The sequence below is a fragment of the Ovis aries genome, chromosome 1, assembly GCF_016772045.2.
Source record: "Ovis aries strain OAR_USU_Benz2616 breed Rambouillet chromosome 1, ARS-UI_Ramb_v3.0, whole genome shotgun sequence".
NCBI classification, from domain to species: Eukaryota; Metazoa; Chordata; class Mammalia; order Artiodactyla; family Bovidae; genus Ovis; species Ovis aries.
This window is the reverse complement of record NC_056054.1, coordinates 263,087,780-263,112,817: the sequence shown is the minus strand read 5'-3', so window position 1 is coordinate 263,112,817 and position 25,038 is coordinate 263,087,780. Positions and strand designations below refer to the sequence as shown.

The window sequence follows — 25,038 nt, the reverse complement described above, 5'->3', positions numbered from 1 at the left end:
ACTGGGTTACTGATGCCAGTTTATGACTGTCTTTGAACCAATGCAAGAGGAAGAAATCAAGTTCTAACCATCTTTGTTCCTCATCACTGACTTCTGGCTGCAAATCCTTGCCTTATATATGCCCGTAGACTCCTCATGGAAGGGGGGCACAGTTCTTGAAGGGTGAGCCTACTGTGTTTCTATCTCTGTCGGCTATCAAAGCCACCTTTTTATTTCCTCCAAACTCTGTCTCTGTATGTTTGTTTGTTTTGTTTTTTTTTTTTTTTTGTATTCGGCTTCAGTGGGCAGAGAAGTCCAAGAGTTTGGCCAGTAGAAAGAATCCCATGGACAGAGGAGCCTGAGCACAAAGAGTCAGACATAACTGAAGCCACTTAGCACAGGCACGGTGCTATCTTGTTGACTGTGTTAGTTGGATAGCTAGGCTAATGTTGTTGGACTTATGAACATGCTCTCAGACCAGAACTTGTTCATACATTGGGAACTTACTGAAATGAACTCTAATTAACGATATGCATACTGAATCATTTAAACCGTGAAATACGTTGCTATCTAAAATGTTAAGGTGATTCCAAAACAGTCTGGATTAACGGATGGAGGAATAGACAGATGTATGATAAAGCAATTATAGAAAAATATTAACTTTAGGATATAGGGCAAGGGTGGATAAACTTTTTCTGTAGAGGGTCAAATAGTAAATGCTTTAGACTTTAAATACTATCTGATCCATCCATTCAGCTCATTCATTGGTGCGAGAGATCCACCATAGAAATGCCTGAGCTTGTGTTTCCATACAGCTTTATTTAGGGATGCTGCAATTTCAATTTCACATGATTTTCGTGTGTCACAAGATATTTTTCTTCTTTTGAGTGCTTTTTCACCATTTAAGAATATAAAGACAGCAAAAAAAATTGTAATTATCCTCCAATTAAAATAGATAAATTAATTTTAAAAAAGGAACATAAAGACAGGTATTCTTAGCTCACAGGTCCTACAAAAACAGGCAGTGCTGAGGTGGGGCCCACGGACCACAGGTGGCTGACCCCTGATCTAAGGGCTGGGTATATGAGTGTTCACTGCGTAATTCTTTCAATTTTTCTGTGTGTTTGGAACTTTTTCATAGTAAAATATTGGGCAAAATACCAAAAAAGGGTAAAAAATTATCCACAGCATGTATTTTCTTAAGTCGGCTATTAGCACTATGATCCTATGCGTATGTCACGGTATCTCCTGTAATTCTTACTCTATACATGTTGAAACCTGTCCTGTGTGTTCATGCCTGGGACTTGTTGGTTGTGGACCGCATTCCTGATTCATCAAAAGAGCCCTTCTTGGTCTTGCTCAATGCTTTTCTACTTAAACCCACCTGGCCTCACATAACCTACCTGTCTTCACACCTATCTTCTGGGTTAAAAGTGCCCCCTGGATAAGGCACAGAATTGCATTTTTAATTGTTGAGCTTATTCCACTTCTAAAAGACCTACAAGACCTTTTAGAACTAACACCCAAAAAAAGATGTCCTTTTCATTATAGGGGACTAGAATGCAAAAGTAGGAAGTCAAGAAACACCTGGAGTAACAGGCAAATTTGGCATTGGAGTACAGAATGAAGCAGGGCAAAGGCTAATAGAGTTCTGCCAAGAGAATGCACTGGTCATAGCAAACACCCTCTTCCAACAACACAAGAGAAGACTCTACACATGGACCTCACCAGATGGTCAACACCGAAATCAATAGATTATATTCTTTGCAGCCAAAGGTGGAAAAGCTCTATAGAGTCAGCAAAAATAGGACCAGGAACTGACTGTGGCTCAGATCATGAACTCCTTATTGCCAAATTCAGACTGAAATTGAAGAAAGTAAGGAAAACCACTAGACCATTCAGGTATCACCTAAATCAAATCCCTTACGATTATACAGTGGAAGTGAGAAATAGATTAAGGGACTAGATCTGACAGACTGAGTGTCTGATGAACTATGGATGGAGGTTCATGACATTATACAGGAGACAGGGATCAAGTCCATCCCCAAGAAAAAGAAATGCAAAAAAGCAAAATGGCTCTCTGAGGAGGCCTTACAAATAGCTGTGAAAAGAAGAGAAGTGAAAAGCAAAGGAGAAAAGGAAAGATATACTCATTTAACTCAGAATTCCAAAGAATAGCAAGGAGAGAAAAGAAAGCCTTCCTCAGTGATCAGTGCAAAGAAATAGAGGAAAACAATAGAATGGGAAAGACTAGAGATCTCTTCAAGAAAATTAGATATACCAAAGGAACATTTCATGCAAAGATGGGCTCGATAAAGCATAGAAATGGTAGGGACCTAACAGAAGCAGAAAATATTAAGAAGAGGTGGCAGGAATACACAGAAGAACTGTACAAAAGGGATCTTCATGACCCAGATAATCACGGTGGTGTGATCACTCACCTAGAGCCAGACATCCTGTAATGTGAAGTCAAGTGGGCCTTAGGAAGCATCACTACGAACAAAGCTAGTGGAGGTGATGGAATTCCAGTTGAGCTATTTCAAATCCTGAAAGATGATGCTGTGAAAGTGCTGCACTCAATATGCCAGCAAATTTGGAAAACTCAGCAGTGGCCGCAGGACTGGAAAAGGTGAGTTTTCATTCCAATCCCAAAGAAAGGCAATGCCAAAGAATGCTCAAACTACCGCACAATTGCACTCATCTCACATGCTAGTAAAGTAATCCTCAAAATTCTCCAAGCCAGACTGCAACAATGTGTGAATCATGGACTTCCAGATGTTCAAGCTGGTTTTAGAAAAGGCCAAGGAACCAGAGATCAAATTGCCAACATCTGCTGGATCATAGAAAAAGCAAGAGAGTTCCAGGAAAACATCTATTTCTGCTTCACTGACTATGCCAAAGCCTTTGACTCTGTGGATCACAATCAACTGTGGAAAATTCTGAAAGAGATGGGAATACCAGATCACCTAACCTGCCTCTTGAGAAATCTGTATGCAGGCCAGGAAGCAACAGTTAGAACTGGACATGGAACAACAGACTGGTTCCAAATAGGAAAAGGAGTACATCAAGACTGTATATTGTCACCCTGCTTATTTAACTTATATGCAGAATACATCATGAGAAACGCTGGACTGGAAGAAACACAAGCTGAAATCAATATTGCCAGGAGAAATATCAATAACCTCAGATATGCAGATGACACCACCCTTATGGCGGAAAGTCAAGAAGAACTAATGAGCCTCTTGAGGAAAGTGAAAGAGGAGAGTGAAAAAAGTTAGCTTGAAGCTCAACATTCAGAAAACTAAGATCATGGCATCTGGTCCCATCACTTCACGGGAAATAGATGGGGAAGCACTGGAAATAGTGGCAAACTTTATTTTGGGGGGCTCCAAAAAAATGCAGTTGGTGATTGCAGCCATGAAATTAAAAGATGCTTACTCCTTGGAAGGAAAGTTGTGACCAGCCTAGATAGCATATTAAAAAGCAGACATTACTATGCCAACAAAGATCCATCTAGTCGAGGCTATGGTTTTCCAGTGGTCATGTACGGATGTGAGAGTTGGACTATAAAGAAAGCTGAGTGCCAAAGAATGGATGCTTTTGAATTGTGGTGTTGGAGAAGACTCGTGAGAGTCCTTTGGAGATCCAACCAGTCCATCCTAAAGGAGATCAGTCCTGGATGTTCATTGGAAAGACTGATGTTGAAGCTGAAACTCCAGTACTTTGGCCCCCTGATGTGAAGAACTGACTCATTGGAAAAGACCCTGATGCTGGGAAAGATTGAAGACGAGAGAAGGGAACGACAGAGGATGAGATTGGTTGGATGGCATTACTGACTCAATGGACATGAGTCTGAGTAAACTCCAGGAATTGGTGATGAACAGGGAGGCCTGGCGTGCTGCAGTCCATGTGGTCACAGAGTAGGACACGACTGAACAACTGAACTGAACTGATTCCACTTGTATTTAATAACCCAAGGTGTGTGTGATCGTCCTCTTGAACTTGTGTAGGGTATGCTTCCTGTTTATATAAGAGGACGGGACACCCACACACAGACTCCTTGCAGTGTGAACTGCTAGGCAATTCCTCATTCATTCAGCCCCACATACTCAGCTTCTCAGAACCAAAGCAGGTTTGGGGACCACCCCCTATCAGCCCCTCCATCTAACCCAGCCTCCTGAACCCACTCACCTCAGCTCAAGGCCACTTGCAGGGTGCCACCTTCGGGGAGCTCCCCCTCCTCGCTGCCCCTCCCCTTTCGCCCTCCCCTTGCTTTCCCCCTCCCATCCCCTCTTCCCTCTCCTCTCTGTGCCCACCCTCCCTGCCCCTCCCCACATCTCTTCTTCCTACCCTGTCCCCTTCTCACAGGGGTCTCCTGAATCTTTAATTTCTCATCTGAAAAGCAAAGGAGAAAAATAGAAACTTCCTCCTGAGACCTTGGTGTGAGGAGATTAGGACCACAAGTATTTTGAAAACTCAAAGGGGCTATGTTTGGTACTGTTTATGCAAATAGGAGCAGCCTTGTGAGCAGGGTTGCAGGTAAACTGATGTGTCCCGGCCACTGGGGGTGGCCACAAGCATGCACCTTTGTGTGTGTGTGTGTGTACATGTGTGTGTACATGTGTGTGTGAGCGTGTAACCTGCTGAATAAGCAAACAAGCCGGTTAACATTTGCCTGTGAGCTGCTGCTGCCTCAAGCCCATCACATCTCTGATTGGAAGTGATTCTAACTATGTTTGCAGTCATGGTAAAACCTGGCTCTGTTCCCAGTCAGAGCTGCTCGGAGCATCCTTCTTGCCACTGCTTATCATCCTGAGTTTAGCTTCTTCGCACTGTAAGAGAATGTATTTATATCTCTTGTGGCCACAGGCACTCGGCCATACCCTGAGACGTACGAGGGCATCTCAGGGAATCCTGCAGCCAGCAGCGCTGGAGCCATCCGCCTGGAGGCCTGTCCTTCTGCCGTCTCCTCGTCTGCATGTCTCCCATCTCTCCCTGCTGTCTACCCCAGGTCAGCAGGCCTTCCTGGAGGAAAGCTGCTTTCCCACCACTTCCCAAGTCCAGAAAGAGGCCGCGTGTCCTGCTCTTCATCGGTTCCCTGACTCACCACCTGCCTCGATGCCCACTGGCATTTCACGGCTACATCCTGACAGGACAGACAGACAGCATGAAGGCCCACAGCTGGGAGGGGCCTCAGGGACCCAGTGGTCCTTCCCTCCCACCCCGCCCTTCCCAGGTGGGTGTGTCCCCCTGGGGGTCAGGTGGGGACAGTAGAGGAGCCCCCCAGTTAGTGACCAGCACAGAGGACATTGCAGGCCCACAGTTCAAGCAGGGCCAGGAGCTTGCAAATGGCACCCCGTGTTTGAATATCACGGTCAGAGAGTACTCTGTGGTAGTTTGTCCCAGCCTGTGTCTGGGAGGCTACTGTGGTGCTGACGTTCATCAGGGACAAACGTTCAGTATTCCATCTGCAACATGAGTGATCCTGAGAGTTGTCCACGCGGACCTGCACATAAAGAAGGCCCGGGCCCACCAGCAGAGCCAAGGCACCCCACCAGATTTGGCACCTCTCCTGGAATTCCATGTGGTCTCTCCCCCAACTCCATCCATCACCCTGCCCACCAGTAACTACACAAACACATGAGGCAGGTGAGGCCTGCAGCCTTCATCAGCGCCTCCACCATGTGCCTGGTGGGTGTGGGCAAGTAGGGAGGTGGGGCAGTGGGGAGAGCCCCCCACCCAGACAGTCTCCCCGTCTCACCAGGGGCTCTGGGAGCTGTTTCCTCATTAACCACCTCACTTTTGCTCCTGCTGATCCTCTGAGCACATCCGACCCAGGATCTCAGCTCCCAGGATCCCCCAAGAGGCCACTAATCTGGTCTAGACCCCCAATAGGTCCCTAGATCCCTAGATCCCCAACCCCTGTGGGTTTGCATCCAGAAGCCCTTTGTTGGGGATGTTAGGTGTGCAGGCGGAAGGGGAGGGGCTCCCTCCAGACTCAAGGGGATGGGTCAGGGGGCCATTCTCTCATCCCCTTGACATGCCCTGGAGAGCCTTACAAGCTAGAAACTGGCTCCCTCCACAGCTGTCAATAGCAGGGCTTCCTCCTGGGTCCTGGGAGAGACCTGAAGGCCTTACCCATTGAAAACAGTCCCAGCTCCTTCCAGGGATGTTTGTCCAGCACTTGCTATGTTGGGGTGGTTTGGGGCTCTGCACAGCCAGGGCCAGTGGCAGAGAGAGAAGTGGCTGGGTTCCGAGTCGGAGGTCGGGGCTGGGGGGGACTGTGAGCTGAGATGGGAGAGGCCAGGGGTGGGGGGCAGTGAGCACCCAGGATGGGCACTCCACCCCACCCAGGGCCAGGAAGGCTCCCAGGAAGGTGGCTCCAGCGTGGTACCTGCAGGGCCAGCTGGACAATGGGACAGGCAGAGTGGGAAGGGGTCATGCCACACTGAGGATTCTGGAAAGTGTAAGAGGTTCAGAGGACAAGGGCATGAAGCAGCGCGACTGGCCGGAGAGTTTGTGGGGGGGAGGAGTAGGTGGGGATGTGCTGGTAAGTGATTAACAACCAGCTGTCTGCAGAGAGAAGCATGGGCGAGCATACAGATGTCAGTTTAGTCTCCATTTCCCTGAGATTAAGAAAGTACTGCATGCTATTCACACATAATAACCAAGGAGAAAGTACTGTTTGTTATGAAGCCCCTGTGGTCATGGTTCACTCAGAATGCTTTGGTTGATTTTTGCCTTTTTTTTTTTTTTTCCTAATAAGTTTATTTTGACCACAGGGCATTTAGAACTTTCCCGATCAGGGATCAAATCCCTGCCCCCTGCATCGGAAGCATGGTGTCCTAACCACTGGACCACCAGAGGAGTCCTCATTTCTTGTCAAAATCTTGCATCTGTAGCCAATTTGGAGTTGCAGTTCAGCTCTGATGGGACAATTTTCTATGCTATTTACAATGTAATAGTCACAAACACGACCTACCTTTAGGTCAATCTGCATTACTAATCTTTTCTCCAGCACTTTCTAAAGACTAAACCATCAACGCAAAATATATCAAGCCTGATCTGTAGCCTCTGCTGAATTCTGGGATGTAAACACTGCCCCCGTGGCCAGTTTCAAGCTGCTGCCATGATGTCCCTGAAGACAGAATCAAGAGCGTTGTGCAGGAGTGAGGGGCTGCAGGGAACCGGGGATTAGCTAGGACTTCTGCCCCTCAGAGGCAACAGAGGCCAATAACCGGAAAGGCAGAGATGACAGCAACCTGCAATAAAAGGATGAGGAAGTGATGAGTCTTTTTCCTTTAAACTTTTTATTTTATAGTGGGGTACAGCCAATTATCAAGGTTGTGATAATTTCAGGTGGACAGCAAAGGGACTCAGCCACACAAACACATGTACCCATTCTCTCCCAAACTCCCGTCCCATCCAGGCTGCCCTAGTACACTGAGCAGAGTCCCCTGTGCTAGACAGTAGGTCCTTGTTGGTTATCCATTTTAAATCTAGCAGTGTGTACATGTCTATCTCAAATTCCCTAACTATCCCTTCCCTGTCCCCCACCCCCACCCCAGACAGCCATAAATTCATTCTCTAAGCCTGTGGGTTTCTTTCTGTTCAATCGCATCATTTCTTTTTCGAGTCCACATATAGGGGATGTCATACAATGTAACTCCTCTGTCTGACTTAAGGAAGTGATGAGCTTTGAGCATTTGTTACCTCTGTTTTTTTAATATATTTCATATGCGCATTTATATCCGCTTCTAATAACAACTGTTTCGTAACACTCAGCTCTCAAAAGCTAATCTGCAGGTAGAGACTGGACCTTGGAGGGGGCGGCCAGTCCAAGCGACAGAGGGGAAGGTGACCGTGGAGACACAGATCCTGCCATGCCTCTCCAGGTCCCCATCCTGGAATTCGCTAATGTATTATTTTATACGCATGAAGGATTAAGGGGAGCAGATGGAACTAAAGTTGGTAATCAGCAGGCCTTAAAATAGGGAGCTTATTCTGGATTATCAGGGTGGGCCCAGAATAATCAACCAGATCCACAAACCTGGCAGAGGGAGGCGGCAGAGAGGCTCAGAGTGATGGGACATGAGGAGGCCATGACCTACTGTCCTGGCCCTGCAGATGGAGGAAGGGCCACAAGCCAAGAACTGAGGCATCCCTTGAGTTGCAAAGATGAATCTTCCCCTGGAGTATCCCAGAAGGGCCAGCCTGTCCACACCCTGATTTGAGCCCAGTGAGACTCACGTCAGAGATTTAAGCCCTGACATGTACGATGATCGATTTGTGTAGTTTTAAACCACCAGGTTTGTCCTGGTGTGTTTCAGCCACAGGACAGGAGTGCACCACCTTCCATATTTCTAGCTCCTGTTCTCTGAGTCCTGTGAACAGCCCAGCAAGGGAGCAGCTGGGGGTCTGTGCTGACCCACCAGGGCCTTGGGCGGGACTTAGCTCCTGAAAGAATACCCGGAAGAGCCGCCTTGATCTTGGTGGGTTGTTATGAGGACTAAAGAAGATCACAAGTGCAGAGGTTTTAGTGCCTGGTGAAGCTCCGAGTGCCCATGGGCCACGATTATCTTCGCGCCTGCAGAAACTGGAGGCAGGACGGGGCCAGTCCTTATGAAGCCAGTTTCTCTGGGAGGCTGGGTCCAGAGTCAGCCACAGATGGAAGCCAGACCTCCAGCTGGCATTGTTTCCCACAGCTGTGGCTGCAGCAGCTCCCCAATCCTGACCGCAGTGTGGCCCCTGGCCAGCGAGGCCGCTGATGTGTTTGCCTGCCTTTGTCTTTAATGTCTTGGGCAAAAGCCATCTCTGGGCGACACGCCCTTCAAACGGATCAACAAAGCAGAAAATGCCCCTTTTCTCTGCCACAGCTGGATGGGTGGGGTGGGTAGGGAGGGGGAGTGTCAGCCCCTCCCCCCAGCCTCTGGAGCCCACATCCCGGATGCCCAGGGCTCACATGGAGGTGCCCACCTCCAGTCCTGCGTGTGGTCTGACCTGAGAGCAGGTGTTGGAGGCAGAGCAGGTATAAGCGTGGGCAGAGGCCAGGATGTGGGCCAGCAGACCGCACTATCTCAGAAGCACCTGCTGAGAGTAAGGGATAAAGACCAGAAACCAGGACAACCAGCTCCTGTTTGCAAGGTTCCTCCCACCTGCCAGAGGAGACTGTCTAGTCCGGGCCGAGTCAGAGTCCCTCTGGATTCAAAGATACAGGCCAAGGCGGACGTGGACAGGAAAGGACAGACTGAGAGCTTGCGACTGGGAGGTGCAAACTATTCCATATAGGATGGATAAGCAGCAAGGCCCCTCTGTAATGCACAGGGGATGAGTGCTCAGTCGTGTCTGACTCTTTGCTATCCACGTGGACTGCAGCCCACCAGGCTCCTCTGTCCCTGGGCTTCCCCAGGCAAGAATCCTGGAATGGGTTGCCATTTCCTCCTCCAGGGGATCTTCCCGACCCAGGGATCAAACCTTCGTCTCTTGTATTGGCAGGTAGTTCTTCACCGCTGTGTCACTTGGGAAGCCTGTAACACAAAAGGAACTATATCCAATTTCCTGGGATAAACCATAATGGAAAAGAATATTTAAAAAAGAATGTCTATATGTAAAACTGAGTCACTTTGCTATGCAGCAGAGATTGGCAAAACACTGTAAATCAACTATACTTCAATTGAAAAAAAATACAGGCTTCAGAGCCTAGAAAAATCCACAGAATTGAGCTGCTGCAGCAGGGCACACTGAGAGCAAAGTAGGGAGCTGGGGGTGAGCTGTGGGACGCCAGGCTCCCCTTCTGCCTGTCCTCCCAGCCCCCTCCTCCCGCCCTGCTCCGGGTCTCCACGTACTGCTGGACCCTTCCCCAGGGAGCCCCGCACAGGTGCCACCAGCGTGCCACCCCAGACCCACTCTCAGGAAACGCTTCCTGCCACGTGCCCGCTGGCCCACCTCCAGCACAGCCAGGCTTCCTGCCATGCACTCTGGTTCAAGTTCACACTCCCCCTGGTGCCTGTACGAGGGCTTCACAGTGGGAGGGGCTGCCAGTGCCCCCACCGGCCCCAAGGACCACCAAGGGTCGCTAATGGTGAGCACCCGGCAGGCTGGCCCTCCCTCAGCTTGTCTGCCGTGGCCACAGCACATTTGAGGTCATAGAACTTTCTGGACTGCACTGGAAGGGGAGGGCAAGGCCATGGGAAGGAGGTGTGGGGTCCTGTCTGCATTTCCCAAATATTCTGAGATCATTTTCACACAACATTTCTTCTAAGGCTGCCAACCCCAGCTAAGCTCATGCCAAGAATGCACGTATGCCCAGACCTGAACACTCAGACCAGATGCTAGCCAGGCCCCTGTCTCCTCCCAGGATCACAGTCCTTGCTTCCTGGGGGTGTGCTCCCTGCTGGCCTTCTGTCATGTTCCCTATCCCCTGCCTTCTCTGCCCCACGTTGCCTCCATCTCCTGTTACAGGGTGGAGAGACCTTAGCATCACACCTTAGCATAGACGTGGCGCCCAAACTCGAGTCACCCTGCAGGGCTGTCCTCTCGCCTTACCTGGTGTGGATGTGATGAGCTAGTTGTAACTTGTACCAGGTGGTTATATTCAGGGCTCCACAATCTGTGGAGAACTTGTCGACAATTTGGGGGTAATTTTCCACTGAAAATTCTGCATGCTAATTATATATTTTTTTCTCTGTGTCTTAGTCCCTTGGGGTTTTGTCGTTGTTTCTCATTCTCCCTCTCTTTTTTCTTTAATCACAAAATCCACAGAGAGAAGGCTGGAGTTAGCTGGTCAGCTTTGCAATACTTGGGCTTCCTGGCAACAACTTGGTGAAAAAGACACCCAACAGCATTGGGCCACCGGGAAGGAAGCCTGGCTATGCCGTGTGCAGGACTCTGGTCCCAGGTAGACAGGACTTCTGCCTGGGGAACTCCTGCCTGTGGCCTCAGGGGACCGGCCCGGGGCTTCAAAGGTTGTGAAACTGGACAGACGCTCTGCAGGAGGATGGAAAATACTGTGAAGATCTTCAATCTGATTGATTCCACCTGGAATCAAACCCCAGCATAACCATTAAACCTTGAGTCCGCCTGCTGTGGTTTCTGCCCTGGGCTGAAACACCCCAGTCCCCATGATTACCAGCATGCGTATTTCACTGAGACGATGGCAATTTCAACAACGTTCTAAAACATATTTATAAACACTTGGAGAGATGTGTAAAATACAGTGCTGCCCAAAATGACGGAGGGAATGTCTTCCCCTGGGTACTCTGATCACCCCATCCCCCTAGTGCTGGCTGTTACACATGGCCAGGTCTGGGGCTTTGAGCTGAGGCCGCCCCCACCCCCTTAGCCCAGCTCTGCCTTGGTCATGGGGTGACCTCTCTGCCCTGTAAGGAAATCAGAGCTGGGGCAGAGAGGAGCCAGTCTCCTGGCAGTCTGGGCATCTCTTCAGCCAGATTCGGCTCTCAGAGGGGCCCTCGATGACTTCTGACAGCCACCCCCTTCTGCACCCAACCCCCCCCCCACCGCCCCTGTGCAGGAGAGGCTCAGTGGGGCTAGGGTGTTGAATCCCACACATTCCAGTTCCAGCAGGGTCCTAGGAAGGTCCATAGTCAAAGCTATGGTTTTCCCAGCAGTTATGTATGGATTTGAGAGTTGGACCACAAAGAAAGCTGAGTGCCAAAGAATTGATGCTTTTGAACTGTGGTGTTGGAGAAGACTCTTGAGAGTCCCTTGGACTGCAAGGAGATCCAACCAGTCAATCCTAAAGGAAATCAACCCTGAATATTCATTGGAGGGACTGATGCTGAAGCTGAAGTTCCAATACTTCGGCCACCTGATGTGAACTGACTCCTTGGAAAAGACTCCAATGCTGAGAAAGATTGAAGGCAGGAGAAGGGGACGACAGAGGATGAGATGGTTGGATGGCATCATTGACTTAATGGACATGAGTCTGAGCAAGTTCAGGGAGTTGGTGATGGACAGGGAAGCCAGGCATGCTGCAGTCTGTGGGGTTGCAAAGAGTTGGATGTGACTGAGCGACTGAACTGAACTAAACTGAGGGATGTCCACCTGATGAGGCTGTGTGTGCACCCAGGGACCCAGGCCCTGCTTGGTATTCCTGCTTATGCTGTGAGTGATGAGGGAGCTGTGGGCTGAGCACCTCAGTCTGGCCTGGCGGGGGAAGGGGCTGGGGTCTGAGTAGTTCAGGTCACCAGTGTAGGTGCTCCACGCCTACACAACTGACCAGTAAAACTCTGGACACAGAGGCCTGTGAGCTGCCCTGGTTGGCAGTGACCCACATGGGTCATCACATGCCATTGTCAGAGCTTAGCATCGTCCACAAGACAGGACATCATGAGCTCAGCCTGCTCTCCCCTGGGCTCCTCTTGTGTGTCCTCTCTCTTGCTGATCCTCATTTGCATCCTCTCACTGTAATACCGGCTTCCCTGGTGACTCAGATGCTGAAGAATCTGCCTGCAATGTGGGAGACCTGGGTTTAGTCCCTGGGTCAGGAATATCCCCTGGAGAAGGGAATGGCTACAGCCATGAAATTAAAAGACGCTTACTCCAAGGAAAGTTATGACCACCTAGACAGCATATTAAAAAGCAGAGATATTACTTTGTCCACAAAGATCCGTCTAGTCAAGGGATCATGTATGGATGTGAGAGCTGGACTATAAAGAAAGCTGAGCGCAGAATTGATGCTTTTGAACTGTGGTGTTGACTCTTGAGAGTCCCTTGGACTGCAAAGAGATCCAGCCAGTCCATCCTAAAGGAGATCAGTCCTGGGTGTTCATTGGTAGGACTGACGTTGAAGCTGAAACTCCAATCCTTTGGCTACCTGATGCTAAGAGCTGACTCATTTGAAAAGACCCTGATGCTGGGAAAGATTGAGGGCAGGAGGAGAAGGGGACGACAGAGGATGAGATGGTTGGATGGCATCACCGACTCAATAGACATGGGTTTGGGTGGACTCCAGGAGTTGGTGATGGACAGGGAGGCCTGGTGAGCTAAGGTTCATGGGGTCACAAAGAGTCAGACATGACTGAGTGACTGAACTGAACCCACTCCAGTATTCTTGACTGGAGAATTCCATGGACAGAGGAGCCAGGCCAGCTACAGCCCATGGGGTGATAAACTGTAACTTCTGTGCCTTGAGTCTCTCTAGAGGGTCATCAAACCGAAAGGTGGTCTTGGGAACCCCGGCACGCCCTTCTCTGCAACGATGTCCCTGACTGGTTGCACTGCGCTTAGTCGCTCAGTTGTGTCCAGCTCTTTGTGACCCTATGGGCTGTAGCCTGCCAGGCTCCTCTGTCCATGGGATTGTCCAGGCAAGAATACTGGAGCAGGTTGCCATGCCCTCCTCCTGGGAATCTTCCCAACCCAGGGATCGAACCCAGGTCTCCCGCATTGCAGACAGATTTCTTTACCGTAGACTGAGCTACCAGGGAATCCCAAGAATACTGGAGTGGGTGGCCTATCCCTTCTCCAGGAGATCTTCCCAACCCAGGAATCAAAGCGGGGTCTCCTGCATTGCAGGCGGATTCTTTACCAGCTAAACCACCAGGGAAGCCCATCCCTGACTGGAGCCTCCATCAAAATAAGATCAAGATGGTTCCTGCCCTTTATGGGGCCTTCTCACATTCTCATGACAGGAGGAGGGGTGGGCAGTTATGAAGGGGAGGAAATGACATCACCTCCTCCTTCGGTGCTTCTAAGACTTGAGATCCAGCTGACGTGGCCCAGCCCTCGTGTGCAGCACAAAGCCCAGGCCAAGGCACTGGGCCTCTCTTCACGGGTTCTAGGACAGTCAGAACAGCGTGGTGCCCATCCTGATTAGAAATCGGGGTCTTGCTCCCAAGATGGGGCTCCTACACTGAAGCCACGCACGGTGGTCAGCCACTCGGAAGCCTGGCCCCGCCACCACCCCGGGCCTCAGGCAAGTTCCTTCCTCCCTCTGGGCTCAGTTTCCCCACCTGAAGAATGTGGAACTGGGTTCCTGCCTCAAAGGGTGGATGAAACTGTAAGATCTGTGTGAAACCTGAGGTCCTGTCAATGTGAGCACTGGAAAGAGTGCCCACGCCCAAGTCAGAGGCAGAGTCCCAGCCCGGAACTCTGATCAGCGGGACTGGCAGCCATCACCCCCTGCCAGGTTACTCAGCCACAGAGAGCTGAATCTGGTCACTGATGGGGCCACTGGGAGATGACTGAAGAGTAGTCAGAGGGGTGGATGGGAAATGATCTGGGGGAACTCAAGGGCTCAGCCCAGGAGACAGACGCCTGGGAGACACTTGAGCAGGAGTCAGGGTGACTCTCACCAGAGGTCTCATCAGTGGCCTGATAGATGCATCTGGAATGTCATAGTCGCTGGTCTCAAGTCCAGACCCAACCCTCTCCCACTGTGACAAGATAACTTGCTTAGAGTGGTAAAATCGTTTCTGAAGTGGAGAAGCCTCTTTTAACTCTAGGGAAGTTTAGAATCACAGGCAGATGATAAAATAAACCAAACCCATTGTATTAATTCTTTCCTGTTACGTTCAGGAAGAGTCTGTATATTTGCTTTAAAATCTACAATATTTAAGAGAATGAGGCACGTTAGAGGCTCCCACAACACAGATTTTTTTTCTCTAGTTTATCCCATAAGTGAAAGAAAGTGAAGTCGCTCAGTCGTGTCCGACTCTTTGCGACCCCATGGACTGTAGCCTACCAGGCTCCTCCCTCCATGGGATTCTCCAGGCAAGAGTACTGGAGTGGGTTGCCATTTCCTTCTCCAGGGTGTCTTCCCAACCCAGAGATCAAACCCAGGTCTCCTGCTTTCCAGGCAGACACTTTAACCTCTGAGCCACCAGGGAAGCCCAGTTTATCCCATAGAATAGCTAAAAACTGGCTTACAGTAAGCCAGTTTTTAGTTTATCCTATAGAATAGCTAAAAACTGGCTTACTGTTCAACATTAAAAAAAGATCATGGCTTCCAGTCCCATCACTTCATGGCAAATAGATGAGGAAGAAATGGAAACAAAGAGAGACTTTATTTCCTTGGACTCCAAAATCACTATGGACAGTGACTGCAGCCATGAAATTAAAAGACGCTTGCTCCTTGAAAGAAAAGCTATAACCAACCTAAACTGTGAAAAAGCAGAGAGATCATTTTGCCAACAAAGGTCTGTATAGTCAAAGCTATGGTTTTTTCAGTAGTCATGTATGGAGAGTTGGACCACAAGAAAGGCTGAGCACCAAAGAATTGATGCTTTTGAACTGTGGTGTTGGAAAAGACTCTTGAGAGTCCCTTGGACTGCAAGGAGATCCAACCCGTCCATCCTAAAGGAAATCAACTCTGAATATTCATTGGAAGGACTGATGCTGAAGCTTCAATACTCTAGCCACCTGATATGAAGAGCCAGCTCATTAGAAAAACACTTGATGCTGGGAAAGACTGAGGGCAAGTGAAGGGGACGACAGAGGATGGGATGGTTGGATGGCATCACCGACTCAACGGACAAGAGTTTGAACAAACTCCCGAAGATGGTGAAGGATAGGGAAGCCTGCTGTGCTGCAGTCCATGGGCTTGCAGAGTTGGACACAACTGAGCTACTGAACAACAAGGAATAGAAGAGCTGAGTCTAGTTTAAAATGCCCTGCTCCAGAAGGGGGTTCAGGATGGGAAACACAAGTACACCCAGGGTGGATTCATGTCGATGTATGGCAAAACCATGGGTCATACAGCAGAAGCTCCTTAGAAGGAAAATCAAAGAAATCAAATTTGTAAATACAGTTTTAAATGCTCAAGGGAATTTAGTTAACAGGATTGGTCATGACAGTTCCTGTCACTTTTCATCAGACTCCAAGGTCCCCTTCAAAGTGACTGGTAGAAGTCCCCAGATGCATGCAAAATAAATTTAGAAGATTCACAAGTTGAATTTAATTAAAGAAAATGAATTGTCTTTTAAAAATCAACCTCAGAAATGACATATTAAATTTTCAGTCGCCATGAAGGTGTTTTCTGCACCTAGCAGCCTCCCGGGGCATCAGAGCCCCAGAACTTGGTCAGCAGCTGGCAGGAGTGGTACCCAGACGTCCCGAGGACTAGAGGCGGGAAGCCTCCAGTGACGAACAAGCCAGGGCAGCATCCTGGATCCTGTGCTGCGTCCCATCCCTCCCCAGCCACAGGAGTGGGCCTGGCTGCAGGCCCGCAGGTAAGGGAGGGGCCCGGTAGAGGCGACCCAGCAGGCGTGGGGGCAGTTGCCCACCCAGCACCTGCCTCCTTCTGGGTGTGGATGGGAAGCGGGTGACGGATCTTCGCTGATCTGAAAAGCAGGCCACCTGGGCACTGGGCTGCCCACGCGGAGTCCCCATCCACTGCTCCGGGCAGGGCTCCAGGATCAGCTTAGTGGTAGCACTTCTGTCCATGACCGAGGTGTCCAGGGGCTCCTGGGGCAGGCGGGGTCCCGTCTGTCCACCCCTAAGGCAGTACATGGCCAGACCTGGTGAAACTCAAGAGTTACAAGAGGTTTGCTGGGAAAGAGTGGAGAAGGCAATGGCACCCCACTCCAGTACTCTTGCCTGGAAAATCTCATGGACAGAGGAGCCTGGTGGGCTGCAGTCAATGGGGTCGCTAAGAGTCGGACACAGCTGAGCGACTTCACTTTCACTTTTCACTTGCATGCACTGGAGAAGGAAATGGCAACCCACTCCAGTGTTCTTGCCTGGAGAATCCCAGGGATGGGGGAGCCTGATGGGCTGCCGTCTATGGGGTCGCACAGAGTCGGACATGACTCAAGTGACTTAGCAGCAGCAGCAGCTGGGAAATAGACGGGACGTCTGGTGAGCCGGACCTCTGTTATGGGGACCAGGCCTCTGGAGAGGGCGGCTCAGGTTAGAAATTGGATTGGGGTGACATGTGGGGTGCTGGGGTGGGGACACCAGGCAAACGATGGCTGCGGTTCCATCTCGGCGAAAGGGGGAACTAAACGTGAGAGAGGCCGGTCCTCGGGACAGAAATCGACCAGCTCCCAGGAAGGCCGCGCTCCTGAGGCTGGGCCAGCCAGCCCCCTCCCCGAAGGAGTGTGAAGCCCGGTCCAGGGGTGGAAGTGTCTCCTGAGTGCAGGGCCACAGCAGGGATGGAGGCCTCTCCGGGCTCCACGGTGACGCGACCTCCTGGACAACGCGAGCACTGAGGTGGCCCATTCATGCTCAGCCCAGCCTCCACAGCCAATCCCTCCCTGAGCTGCTCTCCTCCTCCAGGGCTCCCCGTGGTGACTGGGTTACCGGGGACCCTGGACACAGACGGGACCCCTCAGCCGCTTGAGCGGGTGGTGGACTGGGTCTCCATCCCAGGCCTGGCCACGCTGCCACCCTGACCTTCATTCTGTGTCCCTGGGAAGAGACGTGTCCAAGACTCAGGACAACCGCAGAGAGTATTCAAGATGCGCCCCAGGGGCCCGCGCCCACGTGAGGCTGGGGACGCTTAGCCCGCGCCTGCCCGGTTCTAGGGCTCGCCTCCCCATGCCAGCTTCCGCTGCTGGCAGTCCCGCTGTGGCTCCGACACACCAGTGCCGGTCCAGGGAAGTTTACCTCATGTTTTACTGCACAGAGACACCGTTTCCTGCCGTGGCTGCCCTTTTCCTCCCAGAAACAAAGAGGGGTGAGAAGGAAGGAGCCCCTCCCTCGGGAAGTCCAGGCAGGAAGGCAGAGTCCACGCAGAGCCAGCCCCACAGCCGCCCAGGCGGCGCCTCTAAGTCCCCTGCTATGAAGGCACTGGCTCTGCCCACCTTGAAAGACCGGGGATGAAGTAAAAACTCACATCTTAAGGCAAAACAAGGAAACTTTGAATATAAGCCTTTTCCTCTGCTATTGGGCCTGCTTTCCCCGCCCCCCCGCCGCCGCCTCCCCTCCCTCCGGTGTACATTGTGTCTTAACCAGACCTCCCTAGAGCAGAAATTCCTGCTCAACCCTAAACATCAATTTTTCTTCCCCTGACACCAACCCCATAACTCCTTAGAAGACAGTTTTCCTTTCTCAATCCTGTGAGGGGTCACAGTGACCCTGCACTCACCGTGTACGCACAGACGTCTTCAGTGAACTGGATGTCAAATGCCAATATATCATTCCCCTTAAAGGTAGCCATTGGAACAGACTGCTGAGATGACCTGCTGAGTGCAGGGCTGCACTTCACGGAAGTTCTCAGCTGAAATACTTTGTGTGTATTTCACAACCCCATGGACTGTAGCCCTCCAGGCTCCTCTGTCCTTGGGATTTTCCCAGCAAGAATACTGGAGTGGGTTGCCATCTCCTCCCCCAGGGGCTCTTCCCAACCCAGGGATCAAATCCATGTCTCCAGCTTTGGCAAGTGGATTCTTTACCACTGAGCCACCTGGGAATCCCTAAATACCTACTTATGACCTTGTTAACTAACGTTACTCGCTGTGTTACTTGTATCCCGTCTATTTTACAAGATAATTGTTTCTTGCATTACCAAGTGTGTGACGGAGCCTCAGGTAAAATTCATAACATCTGTGTGCTCAGTTGCTCATTCTTGTCCAACTTGACAACCGAATGAACTGTAACCCACCAGGCTCCTCTGCCCCTGGATTTCCCAGGCCGGAGTACTGAAGTGGGTATCTTGCCAACCCAGGGATCCTCCCGACTCAGGGATGGAACCCACATCTGCTGCACCTCTTGCATTCCAGGTGGATTCTTTACCACCAAGCCATCAGGGAAGTCCCAAGAACAACTAGGTGACCTGGAATGACTGACCAAATATGTAGTCCTATTAGAAAAATGATTGTAATCGTGTAATTAGTCGTAGAAAGAAGCAACAAGAGGGACCCATTTCCTGGGCCAGCACAGACCAGTAGGACAGGCGGCCCAGAAGCTTTGGGCCCCTGTCTTCAGGGCCTTGTCCAAGAACAGTGCATGGGGCAGCCTGTCAAGCCCGCATCTGACCCAGGAGTGAGCATTCTTAGGGCCTTGGAACAAGCTGCTCATGAAATGCCTGCAAACGTTGGTTGAAATTAAGATCAAAGGGGAAGGCACTGTAAACAGGAACACTGCCCTCCCTCCAGTTCCACGAGAATCAAGTCAGCAAGCTCTGCATTTCCTGACCTACAAGGTGAAGATCAGGATGAGGCCCTCTGTGCCTGGGGAATACCGGCCGTCAGACAGTCAGAGATTTTCAGGAGAATTTTTGTATGATCCTGGATTCTTGCATCTTTCCATACTCAGGAAAGTACCCAAACCAGATGCTGTTCCTGGTGACAGGGGCAGCCTTCCACTAAGGTGTTTGCTCGACTGCACACCCCCTCCCCCAAACCACACGTATACTAACCCTCCCCCTCTTTGGAACATTCCCGGGAGCTACTGCAAGACATCTCCTGGGTGATAATCCTCAGGTTGGCTAGAATAAAAATTTCCATTTCATTCTTAGAGTGACTATTGATTAATTTTTTCCTCACCACCAGCGCGGTTGTCTGAGCCCAGCCCCAGCAGACACGTGCCCCTGAGACCCCAAAGCTCTGTGGCATGATTTCAGATTTCCTTCCTTCGCAGCCAAGAACCTCAAACAGGGCGAAAGGTTCAAACCAGAGAAGTAGGGCGCTGGCGGCTACAGAAAAACGGGTCTCCCTTCCTGGTCTGCGGCGCCATCTCGTGGTGGCTTAGGGGTAGCGCAGCTTGGGCCGGAGGGTACCGGGCGGATGCGGTGAGTCTCCGCCTCCATCAGATCCCTGATTTTCATCAGACTGCCCCCTAGCAGAGAGGATCACAGAACTTTACAAGCAGGCAGGCCTGGTTTCAGTTCCAGTGTTTCCACTTACTAGCTGTTTAGGAAAGTTGCATCACGACTCCATTTCCCCCACTTTCTCCATTTTAAAGTGAGAAGGTGTATAATTAATATCTACAAGGTGTGTGCACAGGCTTCTCTTGTGGCTCAGCTGGTAAAGCATCCGCCTGCAATGCAGGAGACCTGGGTTCGATCCCTGGGTTGGGAAGATCCCCTGGAGAAGGGAAAGGCTACCCATTCCAGCGTTCTGGCCTGGAGAATTCCACGGACTGTAGAGTCCATGAAGTCGCAAAGAGTTGGACACGACTGAGCAACTTTCACTTTCATGGATGTGTCATACAATCCCCGCCCCAGATAGGCAGGGCAGCCCACTCTGTCCCGGGAGGGGTCTTCTGGAGGGTCTCCGAGGTTCCCACGTCTGGCCTCACAGAGTGTGCCTTGCACAACTCTGAGGGTGACCTCTCCATTGAAAAGCAGTGAACAACCTCTACAGACGTCCAGGGCCTCCCTGGATCCTGCCCTTCCTCCTTCTGTGTCACAGTGCTTTGAATTCAGTTCCTGAGCCATGCCAGCAGAGTTTTTGATCAGAGGGATTAAACGACAAGCAACATGCATCCTGAGCCTACCTTTACCCAGCAGCACCCCAGACTCTCTTGGAGAAGTAATGTGAGCACACAGGCGCACACATGCATAATTCTGGCTCCCTCCCTCTCTCCTTGACTTCCCTGACTTTACTGCACATAGGATTCATAGGGGCTTTTCTTTAGCTGGATGTTGAGTTTCTGGGGACATGGACTCTACTTCACTCTGCCTTCCGAATGCCAGTATACGGCTTCCCAGTAGCGCTAGTGGTAAGAGTAGGAGGCTTAAGAGACACAGGTTCCATATCTGGGTCAGGAAGATCCCCTGGAGGAGGGCATGGCAACCCACTCCAGTATTCTTGCCTGGAGAATCCCATGGACAAAGGAGTTTAGCGGGTTACTGTCCATGGGGTCTCAGAGTCAGACACGACTAAAGTGACTTAGCATGCACGCATACAATGTCAGCATAAGAACAGGAACTCAACGATCTTTCCTGGTTGGATGGATGGATGAATGGGAGGAAGGAAGGTTGGAGGGAGGGGGTGAGGGATGGGTGATGAGTGGTTGGGTGGATGGGCAGAGAGGAGAATGGTGGTTGGGTGGATGGGCAGAGGAGAATGGTGGATGGGTGGATGAGTGGATGGGTGGATGGGTGGACCAGGTCAGTGCACCTCACGACACACACGTTCTTGCCCCTCTCAGTACTTGTCATGACCCCTTCATCAGTTTTGAGTGTCTCTCCCCAACAAGACCATGTGCCCTTTGAGGGCAGAACCAAGCCTGCCTCTCACGATCTCCAGCTCTGAGCTCAGGCCCTGGTGCATAGTATACGCTCAGGAAATATTTGTCGAAGAAGGGACTAGGGCAGAGGAAGGAAAAAGAGGGGGTGACCAAAGTTTCATTATTACAGAAAACACTAGTGAATGGACACAGCGGTTGCTGAGATTACATGAACACTGTGGATGAAGTTTTAAAGATGGAGTTCTAAAATCCACATCAACCACTTCACCTAAGATCCAAACAGCCACACAGTCACAGGTCTCAAGTCTGGGCTTACTGAACACTAACTGTCTCTTCCTCCAGAAAGGTTCGTGAGAGATCCTGAGCTGATGTCAGAACAAGTGGACACAGCTCAGGAAGAGCCAGAGATGGGCCCCTGGTGTCCTTGAAACACAGCACTTGCGGATGCTGAGTGAGCTTGTGAGGTGGATGAAAACAGACAGAGCAGCCAGCACGGGCCTCTTGCAGTGTTGTAGCAATTTATTCCATTCGCTCAGAATTATTATCCATGTATCACATATTGTAATTCTATCATGACTCTAAGATTTTCAGTAAATCAAAATATATTTCCCTACTGTCCCGTGTTAGTTACACTCAATAAAATCCTATGAATTAAAAACATTCAATAAAATTAACTCTATGAATTAAAAACTAAGACCATGTTCTAACTTCATCAAGGAAAAACACTATACTCTCAGGTGTTAGGTATCAAATACAATTCCATGTACTTCAAGTAAAGTAAGAAGCGTTATCACTTAGCACTGTGCGATGAAGAAAATTCTAAACTAAAACTTAGTTTCTAGACCTATTTCCTCATGAGCTCATTTTGTAAACTTACGTAAATAACTCACCCATTCATTTTATGGTTAACCATTATGCAATGGGTAAATAGTGCCTCACCCCCAGGTAAATTATTTATTTTAGTATCTGTGAAAATGCTTGGAAAAGTATAAAATAGGGAGATATATATATATATATATATATATAATATTTTCCTACTTGCTATAAAAATTTTCATATTAATAGAGTGCTTTTTGAGTCACTGTTGTGTAAATAGAAACAACATCTTGGTAATGATGCAGGACTGAAGTCAAAGGGTAGATGTGTCTACTAAAAATCACATTAGCAGTATTTTTTTATGACTGACCTAGTTTTAAAAAGAGGATTTCAAGTGTGATGTCAAATATTTTTGAGAAAGTGAAATATTATGTATTTAACAGAGGGGCACAAAGATGGATGGGTGGGTAGTAGGTGGTAGATGTCAACAGTGAGCAAAGCCAAGACGGGGGCTTGGCCCACTTGCAGTGGTAACAGGGCTGGGAGCTGGGGGTGGTGGCGGTGACTGAGTGATGGCAGAGCTGTGTTGGAGCTCGCTTTGAAAATCCCTGTGTCTGGGGCTCCTGGCGTCCGGGTTCCTGCATGCTTCTCCACCAGCTCCTCTCACCCTCCTGGCGCTGCTGCTTGTCTGGGACCCACATGGAGGACGGGCCTCCTGGGGGCAGGCAGAGTCTGTGTGTTCTCCAACTCTGGGGCTCATCGAAGCCTGCATGTAGGACAAAACAGGCTCTCATCAAGCCTCGAGTGAAGACTTTGGAACCTGATCACAGCTACCTGTGTCGGGAAGATCATCTGGGTCAGTCTGTGCCAGGAAAGGCAAGGTTTATGCTGGAAACCCCGGGAGGGTGAGGAGGGGAGAGTTTCTGCCAATCCTGAGGACACGACATCTGTGCTTGCTGAATAGGGCCAGGCTGGGCCCAATAAAAGGGCAGAGACTCCCAGGAGGTATGGGAACATGGTGTCGGGTGAGGCCCACTCCCTCTGGTAGGCAAGCAGGCGTGACGGGCGCACACACCTGAGCCAGACGGCCACGCCCTGGGGACTCTGTGCCTTTGCACAATTTGTGGGCCACCCACCCGGACATAGGGCTCATCGCCCAATGGGGCTGTGCCAAGTGTCAACCTCGGGGATGTTTGCTTGATGTTTTCCAAAGAGCAGATTTTTGCAAGAACTTGAGAACTAGTTATAAGTTTCTTCCTTATATACTTTGGAAGACAGGAGTCCCAGGAGCTTAAGGAAAGGCCAGGGGCAAATTTTCCCTCTGTGTTTTAATTTTGAGGAGGGGCCGGCCTCCCTGGTCAACTCAACTCACCAGATTTCTTTGGAAATCCCCCAGGACAAGTACTGGCCTCCTTGTTGCCATTCTTATTTTATATCTGAAGTAAGAAACTGAAATTTCCTTGTGATTCTGTGTGGGGTGGTGATGGGCCCGGGCCCAGTCCTTCCCATGGGGGGATGTTAGGGCTCCAGGGCCTGGATTGACAAGGGCTCTCAGGTTGGTAGGGGCTGAGAACAGGTGAGATCAGGCGAGGACGTCACGTTCCCAGTGTCTCCAGGATCAGCTCCTGGAGCAGGGGACAATTTCTCTGGTCACAACAAAGTCAACCAGAAGGAGACGCTGCCTCATGGAGAAGTAACCCAGGCTCTGCTGTGTGACCGACCGGGGTGACTGACCTGAGCTCTCTGAGCCCACTGTCTTCATTTAAAGAATGAATCTCGGGTCTACCACACTGTAGAACTGAATTGTGCTGAAGGTCTGTTATCTCGAGAGAATGACAGGCTAAGCATGGGGATGGAAGAAGGGGACATGGGCTAGCCCCCGCAGTACCCCCAACGAGGACAGTATGGAGCAGGGTCAGTAAGTGGAAGGGTCTGCATGACCACACCTCATGGGTCCCAAACCGGACGAGAAGGTACCCGGCCAAGGCAGCTGTTGTCTTTAATGTTAGAGGAAAGTTGAGCTGAAGTTGAGCTTCCCAGGTGGCACTGGTGGTAAACAACCTGCTTGCCAACACAGAAGATATAAGGGACGTGGGTTTGATCCCTGGGTCGGGAAGATCCCCTGGAGGAGGGCATGGCAACCCACTCCAGTATTCTCGCCTGGAGAATCCCATGGACAGAGGAGCCTGGGGGGCTACAGTCCATGGGGTCACAAAAGAGTCAGACATGATTTAGCGACCGAGAACACACACGTGTATCAGGAACAGTGGATGAAGACCAAATATATATTTCTATTTAAAAAATCACACAGTATTGCAGGCATGAGACACCAACACCCACAAATCTACCCACAGCCAAAACCCCCGGATATGCTGTGTGGTCGCCATCAGTGGTGAAGGCAGGACTTGCACGTCAGGGGGTCTCGCTTGGCACCCACCTGCAGGGCAGCCGGGCTCCTTACTCGTGGAACACCTGGTAGCTGAAGTTGTCGGACCGGGCTTTGAAGTCGTATTTTCCAGTCATTCTCTGGTAGTGCCAGACAAGGAGGGCAGCAGCCCCCGCCACCAAGGCACAGGCGGCCCCCACGATGAGGACCAGGTAGCCGGCTCCCAGGCCCGGCCCTGCCGCCAGAGGTGACCCTGTGTTGCACAAAAGAAGCCAGTTCTGACTCCATGTTGGAACTGTTTCTTTAACTTGCTTTTCATTGCTTTTGACTGTTATTACAATCATACACAATGGTCAGCCTCAGAGGACTCTGTCCCTCTGCATGTCTGTCAGCTAGAGTGCCTTTGCTCAGCTCACAGATAATCGGACCCTATCCACATGCAGAGTACATCATGCGAAATGCCAGGCTGGATGAAGCACAAGCTGGAGTCAGGATTGCCAGGAGAAATATCAATAACCTCAGATACGCAGATGACACCACCCTTATGGCAGAAAATGAGGAAGAACAAAGAGCCTCTCTATAAAATTGAAAGAGGAGAGTGAAAAAGCTTGCTTACAATTCGACATTCAGAAAATGAAGATCATGGCATCTGGTCCCATCACGTCATAGCAAATAGATGGGGAATCAATGGAAACAGTGAGACTTTATTTTGGGGGGGGGGGGGTGGCTGGCTCACTGCAGATGGTGACTGCAGCCATGAAATT

At 50.3% G+C, this 25,038-nt stretch overlaps 1 protein-coding gene across 1 annotated transcript in view; it reads right to left on the bottom strand.

Annotated features, from left to right (window-relative positions):
* Window positions 1-24,177: 24,177 nt before the first annotated feature.
* UMODL1 (uromodulin like 1) overlaps window positions 24,178-25,038 on the bottom strand; it is a 79,313-nt gene continuing 78,452 nt past the window's right edge. Inside the window, exon 22 of the mRNA XM_042237443.2 lies at window positions 24,178-24,527. Coding sequence (XP_042093377.1) covers window positions 24,346-24,527 — 182 coding nt within the window. The 3' untranslated portion in view covers window positions 24,178-24,345. The remainder of the gene's footprint in view (window positions 24,528-25,038) is intronic.